This window comes from Pelophylax lessonae, assembly GCF_965119305.1.
Source record: "Pelophylax lessonae genome assembly, chromosome: 1".
Taxonomy (NCBI): domain Eukaryota; kingdom Metazoa; phylum Chordata; class Amphibia; order Anura; family Ranidae; genus Pelophylax; species Pelophylax lessonae.
Window position 1 is genome coordinate 662,663,089 of NC_138768.1, and position 11,503 is coordinate 662,674,591.

The 11,503-nt window shown below is 48.2% G+C and overlaps 1 protein-coding gene across 1 annotated transcript in view; it reads right to left on the reverse strand.

Annotated features, from left to right (window-relative positions):
• The window catches only part of SLC10A7 (solute carrier family 10 member 7), a 345,341-nt gene that overhangs the window by 258,477 nt on the left and 75,361 nt on the right, over positions 1–11,503 (reverse strand). The window contains exon 3 of the mRNA XM_082258940.1: positions 10,125–10,261. Within this exon, the coding sequence (XP_082115066.1) occupies positions 10,125–10,261 (137 nt within the window). The remainder of the gene's footprint in view (positions 1–10,124; positions 10,262–11,503) is intronic.

The following is an 11,503-nucleotide window of genomic DNA, read 5'->3' on the forward strand; positions in this document are numbered from 1 at the left end:
ATATTTGCTTTAAAACTTTCATGTAGATCCAAACTGTTACCTGAAGGCATGGAAGAAGGCAAGGTAACCGTATGAAAGGCATCAGCAAAAACATATCTAACAGCTGCAAAACGTATGTCCTGCAATGTCCCCTTTAAGTCATGTAAACTGAGGTCATCATCACCTCCACACCATAGGTTCTAAAGTCTGGATGATTCCTTCCCTTTAAAATGAAGTTTTTGCGTAAGTGCTGCACATGATAACTTCAGATTGAAAGACCCTGGAACTGGAAGCCCTAGAAGACTCGCTTTGCCTAATTGTTAGGCAAGTTTATGCCACGTTATGTGCCAGCACCATTTTTCCCTAATGGCTGCCTGATTAAAGCAGGCCTAACTTTACATTTTAGTTCTGCTTTAGGCAAATGCATATTTTGGGACGCTCCACATTTATATAATGCAACACTGAAATGTTTTGTTCTCAGTCTACATGTCAGAACTCTATGTGATTTGTATTTTACAATTTTAAGTTCAGATCTGTTGCCTTGAGAAAAACAGAAAAATCCATCTGAATGTTCATATTTTTTATTTTCTCCTAATATTCTCCCATAACTGATATTAGAGAAAAAAAAATTCAAAACTCCATTGTGGTGATTCACAGCTGCAATTATCTCCTGGCCTGGTTGTGGAGGATAAGAATATGAATGAGAAAGAATGATTTAATGTACACTGCTATGACTGTTGTCTTTGGGAGATAGCCTCTTCTCTTATTCTTCAAGTGTTGTAATTCAATGAAGGTTTGAATGATTTCCATGATCCTTTGCTATATTCATCCAGCCCCCTACATCCTAAGGGAGTTACATTTTTAAAAACCGAAATGCATTAAGCACTTGGAATGATTATACGGGGACCAATTCTGAAAGTATTTCTGACACAAGGACAGCAGAAGGGAAGACTGTACATCTGCAGTGGAATGGGAATAAAGGACACTATTAGTGCCTAACGAAGAGCTCAGTGTCACACACAAGACGATCTGATTTAAATATAAGAAGGTTTCACGGTCGGCGTGATGAATGCAACTGATTGGCTGATGTGTTTAGCTTAATTTCTCTTGACATCTTAATCCTTCCTACCCGTCAGTTAGCCCCTGAACATTAACATAAGTCAGACACATCAGCCGTAATAAAGGCTTAAATATTGTACACTATATCAGTGTTAAAGTACATATTTGAGAACATCCTGTACTACCGTTCACAATGCTTTACCTTTCAAATATTTGTTTAATGCTTATTAACATTGGTGACCTTTGTGTTTTAGCATTCACAATTAATGAAATGTCATGAACAAACTTATTTAGAAGTCAATGTGTTCTATTTTTACTTTAAAGCAATTTTGCAGAAAAAAAATAATAATTTAAAAGCTGAAATCCAGAAATTCAGCCACTTTGTAAAAAGTGCATGCAGCCTTTGAGTTTAAGTGATAATAAAGCTGAGTTTTTTTTTTAATAATAAACATGTTATACTTACCTGCTCTGTGCAGTGGTTTTGCACAGAGCAACTCCAATCCTCTTCTTTTCAGGTCCCCGTCTTGGATCCTCCCCCTCGAGCAGTTCCCCCAGAGAAAGCTGCTTGCCCTGGGGCCAAGGCTGTGTGCTTGCTCCAGAGCCGTTGCTCTATGCGTCCATAAGAGACGCCCAAACCCTTCTGCTCTCTACTCATTCGCTCACTGGCTGTGACTGACAGCAGTGGGAGCCATTGCCAATGGTCCCCCACTGCAGTCTAAGCCAATGAGGAGGGAGAGTTCCCACACAGCCAAGGCTATTGTGAACATCGGTGGTTGGGAGGGGGCTCAGGTAAGGATCGGGGGGGGGGGGACCACTAATTTCAAGGAGGCGCATCACATCTCCTGGGCTTATCTCTATTACTAAATATCTGACAGGTTTATGCATACACTGACACAGAGGAGAGAGAGAGGCACAAAGAGCAGCTATACCCCCTCCCTTCTGCTGCCCATAGAAGAAGCCTTTGTATTTTGTGAATGAGTTCTCATAATACAAAGGCTTCTGTGATTGGGCAGGAGTAGGGGAGGGACAGGCATAGCAGCTGCAGTGACTCTAATGTTGAAGATGCTTAGATCTGAAGCATCAGCGTCAGGCCCCCGAAAATACAGCATTAGCTGTCTTTTGGGAGTGCAATAAAATTTGCAGATGTAAATAATAGAGATAAGTCCAGGATAAGTCCAGGATATGTCATGCAGCTCCTTGGATTTAAATGTGTACCTTTCATTTATTTTTTTAAAAGGAGCTGAATTCCTGGAATTTAGCTGTTTTGTATAATTAGCCTTACTCACCAACCAGCAAAAAACTGAATTTTTGTAAAATCTTACCTGTAAAATTCCTTTCTCTGAGTCCTCCGACAGTCGCCGCCTCTTCATATTCGTCACTAATGGGGGTTATTGACCTTTGCTCCGTAGGAGTAGCTAGGCAACAGAATATATTAATATCAAAGCTTTTAGCATATCCCACCCCCAGGGGGTGGTCCCCTCAGTCAATACCTCCCTGCTTCCTGCATTTCCAACTCAGTTTCAGTAGCATAGCAGTAGAGTACATAAACAAACCCCAAAAGAGGGGCGGGGGCGGCGACTGTCGGAGGACTCAGAGAAAGGAATTTTACAGGTAAGATTTTACAAAAAATTCAGTTTTCTCTTACGTACTCCGACAGTCGCCGCCTCTTCATATTCGTCACTAATGGGGACGTCCCATAGTAGTGTAGACATGAGGGGTGGGAAAAAAGCAGCCGCGCCTAAAGCAACACAGTACCCACATCAGAGAAAGGAACCTTACCAAAGTAAGAGAACCAACTGGGCAACAGGAAAACGTGCTCAACAGGAGCAACAACCCAGGAAAGAACACATAACCGCCGCACTAAGAACTTTATGGCCAAAGGAAGCATCTGCCGATTCCCGAACATCCACTTTGTAAAATTTCGAGAAGGTGTGAACGGACGACCAAGTCGCCGCCTTACACACCTGGGCCACAGAAGCCGGATGACGATAGGCCCAAGACGTACTCCGAGACCTGGTAGAGTGCGCCTTCACAGGAAAAGGAGGAACCTTCCCCTTCAAAGCATAGGCTTGCACTATCGTCTGTCTGATCCATTTGGCGATGGTCGCAGCCGATGCCGCCATGCCCTTCCGAGGTCCCTCAGGAAGGACAAAGAGAGAATGCGACTTGCGAAAGGATTTAGTCGATGACAGGTAAACCCCGATCGCCCTAACAACATCCAAGGAATGCAAGGCCACCTCCTTTGGATGCTTAGGCTTCGCGCAAAGCGAAGGCAGAACAATATCCTCATTGAGGTGAAATTCCGAGATCCTCTTCGGAAGAAAAGACGGGTTAGGTCGCAAGACCACCTTATCCAAGAGAATCACCAAATACGGAGATTTGCAGGACAAGGCCGCCAGCTCCGACACCCTGCGAGCCGAAGTGATCGCCACCAAGAAGGCAACCTTCTTGGACAACAGAGACAACGAGATCTCCCTGATCTTTTCAAAAGGAGCATGTTGCAACACGGACAGAACAAGGTTCAAATCCCATGGAGGCAAAGGCTCCCTTCTAGGAGGGACCAAATGTCGCACCCCTTGAACAAAGGTGCTAACCAAAGAGTTAGACGCCACAGGGCGTTGAAAGAACGGCCAGCGCAGAAATCTGACTCTTAATCGTGGCCAACGCCAAACGCTGGTCCACGCCCGGTTGAAGGAAAGCCAACACTCTTGACACCGAGTACGAGCGAGGGGAATACCCCCTGGACTCACACCAGGCAAAGTAAGTCTTCCAAGTACGGTAGTAAATCTTCCCCGAAGAAGCCTTCCTAGCCTTGATCAAAGTGGGAATGACCTCAGGGGAAAGACCCCTATCCTTCAGGACCTGGCCTTCAACAGCCAGGCCGTTAAAGCCAGCGACTGTAAAGCAGGATGGAATATCGGTCCTTGAGACAGGAGATCTTCTCGAAGTGGAAGACGCCACGGAGCGTCGACCGCCAGATTCATGAGGTCTGCGTACCAAGACCGGCGAGGCCAGTTCGGTGCCACTAGAATCACCGTGTGCGGTTCTGAGGCCAACCTGCGAAGGAGCCTGGACAGCAGCTGAATCGGTGGAAAGGCATACATCAGGCGATACTGATGCCAGGGCGCCACTAACGAGTCTGAGGCGTCTGCCCGAGGATCGCGCGTCCTTGCCACGAACCTTTCCACCTTGTTGTTTAGACGAGACGCGAACAGGTCCAAATCTGGGGACCCCCACTTCGCGCACAACATCTGGAAGACATCCGGGTGAAGGGACCATTCTCCCTGGTCCAGGGTCTGGCGACTCAGATAATCCGCCTGCCAGTTCTCCACCCCCGGAATGTGAACTGCAGATATCGCCGGGACGTGCGTCTCGGCCCAAGACAGAATGTCGGCTACTTCCCACGCCGCTCGAGCACTCCTGGTGCCCCCTTGGTGGTTGATGTAGGCCACCGCTGTGGCATTGTCCGTCTGTACCCGAACTGGACGGCCCTGAAGCCTGTCCGTCCAACGCAGAAGACAGAGATTTATCGCTCGCAATTCCAGAATGTTGATCGGAAGGGAGGATTCCTCCTCCGACCAAGTTCCCTGGGCGGACAGAACGCCCAGAACACCACCCCAGCCCGACAGGCTGGCATCCGTGGTGATCACCGTCCACGACAAAGGACGAAAGGACTTGCCCCCCGACACCGCCGGGGACTGGAGTCACCACAAAAGACCCCTGCGGGTGAAACGGCTCAACGACAGCCGCAGATCCAGAGATTGCGGACGCCCGTCCCACTTGGCCAGGACCTCCGCCTGAAGCTCCCGTGTGTGAAACTGGGCGAAGGGAATCGCCTCGAAAGCCGAAACCATCAATCCCAGACACCTCATACACGTCCGGAGGGACGAGCACTGATTGTCCCTGAGGGACCTGACTTCGCACTGAAGTGTCCAAAGCTTGTCTTCCGGCAGGAAGACCTTCGCTTGAACAGAGTCCAGAATCATCCCCAGGTAGGGAAGACGAACCGACGGACACAACGTTGACTTTGGAAAATTTATCGTCCAACCGAATTCCTGCAGAGTCTGCATCGTGATGGACAGGTCGTTCACCAGGCCCTAACTGGTCGCGGACCGAATCAGGATATCGTCCAGATACCCCAGGACAGAAATGCCCTGGGCCCTCAATAAGGCCAGAACCGGCGCAAGCACCTTGGTGAAAACCCGCGGAGCCGAAGCGAGACCAAAAGGCAACGCCACGAATTGATAATGATCCTCCGCAATGGCAAATCGAAGGTACCTCTGGTGGCCCTCGAAAATGGGGATGTGAAGGTATGCATCCTTCAAGTCGATGGAGGCCATGAATTCCCCCGGAACCAGGGCAGCCACCACTGATCGCAGGGATTCCATGCGGAACTTGCGAACCCGCACAAAGCGGTTCAGAGCTTTTAAGTCCAGAATCGGACGTACCTTGCCCTCCTTTCTGGGCACAGTGAACAGATTGGAATAGAACCCCCGAAATCTGTCCCGATGAGGCACCGGAACCACCACTCCCTGGGCCCGCAGGTCCCGCACCGCCAGATGCAGATCTTGCAAGCGCTCCGGAGTCAGCTGAAGGTTTGAGGGGAAAAATCTGCCCGCCGGCCGAAAGAGAAACTCGATCTTGTATCCAGATCGAACGATTTCCTGAACCCATCTGTCCCAAATGCAGTCCAGCCAGGGTTGAAGAAAACCGAGCAAACGTCCCCCCACCCCAGAACCGGGTGAGGGCGTCCCTTCAGGCCGCATTGTTATGGGCAGCGGACCCGGACTGGCCGGACTTCTGCTTACCAGTCCACGGCTTCTTCTGGGAGCCTTGGCCCTTAAAGGGCTTGCCCTTATAGTGCGACCGAAAGGACCCCTGAGAGGGCTTAAACGAGGCATTCTTCTTACCATGAACAAACTTATTCTTGTGAGATTGGGGCAAGAGAGTGCTCTTACCCCCAGAAATACCCTTTATCAGAGTATCCAAAGATTCGCCAAAAAGGCGCGATCCCGCGTAGGGCAAATTAGCCAAAGTCTTGCGGGAAGATTGGTCAACAGACCAACATTTCAGCCATATCAGGCGACGGTTCAATACCGCCACACTAGAAAGACGCGCAGCCAAAAGGGACCATATCTAAGTCCGCATCACACAAATACATGACACCCTGATGAATCTGATCCACCATAGCCAAAGTTGTCGGCGGGGCAGAGTCAGCCACCAGGGTGCGCCTGAGCACCTGCGTCCAATCCGCAATAGCCTGGGCTGCCATAATGGAAGCAAAAATAGGCTTCAGCATAGAGCCAGCAACCGTATAAGAATGACGGGCCAGAGATACCAATCTCCTGTCCGTCGGGTCCCAGAACACTTGGGTATCCTCAGCAGGGATCGCAGTTGATTTATTCAAAATCGCCACCGCGTGATCCACCTGAGGCGGCACACACCAACGCTCATCAGTGGCGGGTGTAAATGGATAACGCAGCTTGAACCTACTCGGCACAGCAAAAGGCTTTTTTAAATTGCACCATTGCTCATCAACCGCGCGCTGAAATTCCGTAGAGCAAGGAAAAACCTGCGACGTTTTGCGTTTCCTTTGCTTCCCATAAGAGGACATCAAAACAGGAGGACATGGTTCATCCTGCAAATGCAGCGTTTGCTTGATAGAAGCAACCAACTCATCCATGAGTGCAAGCTCTTCAGATGAGCCAGGGGGAGAATTATCAACCCCTTCCACCTCAGCCTCCCCCTCAGACCCCACAAGGTCAAGGGATGAGTGAGACCCTGAGAAGGGCACTCCAGCCATAGCAGCCCCATCGCCCTCTGAATCAGAGGAAATAGACACCCTGGGCCATTTTGTTGATCTTTCAGCCACCAGCATCTGCACCTGAGCAGCCAAATTTGCCACAATAGTAGCCAGATCAGCCCCCTCGGGGGAAGCAGCAGCCCCTTGGCCCCCCACCAAGGTGGGAGGAAACTGGCAATCCTGAGAATCCATGCCCCAGTAATATTAGGAAAAAAGGGGTACTGCCCCTTTAAGATCGCGGCGAGCGTAGCCCACCGCACCCACTGAATACACCGACCCCAACAGGGACAAGAAACTGGGCAAGGAATACAGGAAAAATGGGAAGATAAAAACCTGGAGAGATCACACAGGCTGCTGCCACCGATCGCTGTCCCAGAGCAAAAGGAAGTGATGCAAGACTGACGCCCCTATGAAGCCTATGCAAGGCTGCACAAACATGGCCGCTCGGCTGAGGATTCCTTGGGCAAATAGAAAATGGCGCCGACATGTGGCCTGATCGATCGCCGCCAAAATGGCGGCGTTTGGCGCCAAAACGCCATGCAATACCACACAGGACCGGCCACCATGATTTTGCCGCAAAAAAATGGCGGGTCGCCGCAGCGATCACCGCACAGCATGCCCAAAATCTGACTGCTTCATGCTGACACCCAGCAGAGCGGGAGAGCCCCCCCCTTCACAGCCCACACACAGGCAGCAAGTCCACACAGGAACTGACAGGGAGCACAGCAGCCACACAGACATGCAGGGTCACACAGTCCCAGACTGACACCCAAATAGACAGCTCCCCACATAGAGTTATACTTACCAGTCCGGATGGCGTGGGGAGCCTGCTCCAACGACCAAACCGCTGCACTGAGGACAGGGAGTGTCGCAAGCATGACGCAGTGGAACTGCGGTGCGAAACCGCAATGGCGTCCAGTGAGGTAGCCACCTCACCGATAGCATCCCTGCAGCGAACAGGGATGGGTCGTTCAATGTGCCAGGGTAAAACCTAAGCTGAACGCTCGATGGCAGGCTGGGAAGCCCCTGGCCCTGAGCCCTGGGATCCAGGGTGGCCAGACTGAGACCCAGCTCCGCATGATCATCTTCATCAGAAGAAGCTAACTAACGCTGAAAATAAACAGCTAGGTAAAAGAAAGAGAAAAAAACTCCAAATAAAATCAAAAAGAGAAAAGAAGCTGAGACTAAGAGCCCCAGCACAGGAACAGCCCAACCTACTCCTGAGCTAGGCATTAGAAACTGAGTTGGAAATGCAGGAAGCAGGGAGGTATTGACTGAGGGGACCATCCCCTGGGGGTGGGATATGCTAAAAGCTTTGACATTAATATATTCTGTTGCCTAGCTACTCCTACGGAGCAAAGGTCAATAACCCCCATTAGTGACGAATATGAAGAGGCGGCGACTGTCGGGGGACGTAAGAGAAAACACAGTGCCCATAGCAAATATCCTGAGCCCTGAAGAAATGTCACACTTTTTCACTTGAAATTCACATGCACGATAAAATTTTATGGCAGGCACAGAATCTTGCAAATTTCCATGGGCCATCTCTGAAAAATGTATGTTCCCATTCAAGTACAACATTTTTTTTCCCATTGTTTTTCAACTTCAGTTAAGCAGTTTAGCCAAAATAGTCCATAAAATTGGGAGGCTTTGTCATAAAAAAAGTTAAACAAATTAAAGTGGATAAATGGCAAGGAGCAAAATTTTCACAAGTGCCACAATTTGTTTTATTTTTTTTAGCCTGATAAAATGACCAATTACTGAGTTTTAGAAACTGCAGACATATCAGGTCTTCCCTGCAATGATTGTAGTACCTTGCTTCCCCTAAGAAAATCAACAAAACCTGTAGTTGGATCAGGTGTTCCCAAACCTTTGCATATAACAGTATTACAGACAATAGTAAGATTAAACATTAGTAACATTATCTTTGTTATGGAAAAAAACATTACACCATCATGAACAGTTAAATAATTCTGTATTCAAAAGGGCTTTTCCTCTTTAAAAGATAACTGTATCTTCTGTAAAAGTTGTCCTTTAGCCCCCATTCACATTGACTGCAGCTTTGAAATTGTGCAACTTCATCTGAAATTGCACAATTTCAAAGCCACGTCAGTGCGACTTGGGAGACATCTGTGCGGCTTTATGCACAGATATCTATGTAAGTCGCACCAAAAAACACTAAAAGTAGTGCAGGAACTACCCTTTCAAATTGATGGGGCACGCAAAGTCTGCGTTGCACCGATAAACACAGTGCAATTGCCGGCAATAGGATGCGACTTGTGCTGCAATTTGACTTTTCAAATCGCATGACAAGTCGCTCCAATGTGAGCGAGGGCTTAATAAATGCTGCACCCGTCACTAAATGCTGCCCCCCTGACTCAATATTAATCCTCGACTGCATCCCATGATCTGCTGAGTCCTGCACAGCCTTGTTTCTGAAAACATCCTCATTAGGGCTGCACATTATCAATCATTTCTCTAGGGCAGGGGTCTTCAAACTATGGCTCTCCAGTTGTTCGGGAACTACACATCCCATCAAGCCTAGTCATGTCTGTGAATGTCAGAGTTTTACAATGCCTCATGGGATGTGCAGTTCCTCAACAGCTAGAGGGCCGTAGTTTGAGGATCCCTGCTCTAGGGTGAGCCGTATTCTGCAGGAATGCTGGATGCCACCATGAGTACAGCCCCCTGTAAAACGAATGGGGCCACTGTGCACATGCCCAAGCAAAAGAGGACCTGGTATGCTTTCAGAAGCAAGAAATCTCACAGTGAAGATCACTGTATCCTATGAAGGAAGCTGGAGGACAAAAGAGGAATATCGGACCAGATGGGCTGCACTCAATAACCGCCAACTTGTTCCAAGGGTATAGTTGTCCCTTAAAGTTATCAGTGGCCCTTGTCTGCCATATCCTGTTTACTCAACTATGTGTTATATGACTGGTTTTCCAAGGTTTAAAAGTAATCAGGTATTTAGGCAAATCTCTATGCTTTTTGCATAAAACACTCCTTTAACACCATAAATATCGTAAGCAGCATAAAATACAATTGACTCTACTATAATATATAATGGAGTGAATTGCATTTTATGCTTTTGCTGCCATTTATGAATTAAAAGAGCTGCTTTTTACTTTTGAATAGAGAATCCTACAGTTTAGGTGGGGAGTTGAAGACTTGCTCTCCCTGCTTAAGCCAATAACAGTGTAACTGGTGCACAGGGATATATTTAAATAAGGCATGAGACTTTTCAAATACATTCTTTTGAATATCATGATCCAAAACATACCCCTTTAAGAGCCATTCATTGATCGGAGTAAGTGACAACACTTGAAGAAAAAACCATATTGCGGTTGGAAAGAAGACGAGTGTAAACAACTGAACGAAGAGGTGAAGTTTCACGTGCATCAACGCACTGGTCAATTCCTAAAAGAGAACATTTGAAATATTAATAAACTGTGAAGATGTTTATACAGTAAAAAAAAGGGGGTTGTAGAGTTCATAGCCCCAGGGTAGCAGTCATGGGCAGCTTATCCTATGTAAACACATTTTAACAGGTACAGAAACCTGAAGGATATAGACCCCCACACCAAAAAGCATAAAATGACCAAACAAAACTATTTTGTACACAATTGGTTTACACTACAAGTAAAGTATACAAACATGACTAGAAAATATTCTATAAGGGTCCTTTCACACCTGTCCGTTCCGCCAATGGAATCAGTTCTGCTCAACGGGAGATCGATCCGCTGATCCCCCCGCTGAGCAGGCAGATGACAGCTCAGTCTCCGCTCACTGTGCGGAGATGGAGCTGTCAGATCCCCGCTGTCCTCTATGGGGGAATCCGTTGAGAATGGACCGCCTGTCCGTTCTCTTCCGATCCCATCCGATCCGCCAGACGGATGCAAAATAGGGTTTCCATCCGTCCAAATTTGACAGACAGGATCGGATCGGATGGCAGCGGGTGTCAGCGGAGATGTCTCTGCTGACATCCGCTGGCCCATAGGGAGGCATGGGGCATCCGATCAGGTCCGCCTGAAAAACTGACAGGCGGATCTGATTGGACCAGATCCTAATGGGCCATACACACTAAGATTTTCTGAAGACTTTTTCCTTTAGACTTACCAAAACCAGATAATATGAGGTCAAACCTAAACACTTTCAATTTGTATGCAATCAGGCAGGCCCTTGCACTACATAGAAAAGGTAAATCTGAAGGAAATCTAACCACAAAAGTTGGATAGTGTGTATCCAGCTTTAGGCCTCTTTCATACAGGCGATCCAATTAGGTTCACCTGTAATTTTTTTCAGGTCCTCGGATAGCCTGTATGGGGAGAGAGAGAGGGAGGGAGGGAAAGAGAGAGAGAGAGGGGGAGGGAAAGAGAGAGAGAGGGGGGGGAGGGAAAGAGAGAGGGAGGGAAAGAGAGAGAGAGGGAAAGAGAGAGAGAGGGGAGGGAAAGAGAGAGAGAGAGAGAGAGAGAGAGAGAGGGGGGGAGGGAAAGAGAGAGAGAGAGGGGGAGGGAAAGAGAGAGAGAGAGGGGGAGGGAAAGAGAGAGAGAGAGGGAGAGGGAAAGAGAGAGAGAGGGGGAGGGAAAGAGAGAGAGAGAGGGGGAGGGAAAGAGAGAGAGAGGGGGAGGGAAAGAGGGGGAGGGAAAGAGGGGGGCAGGG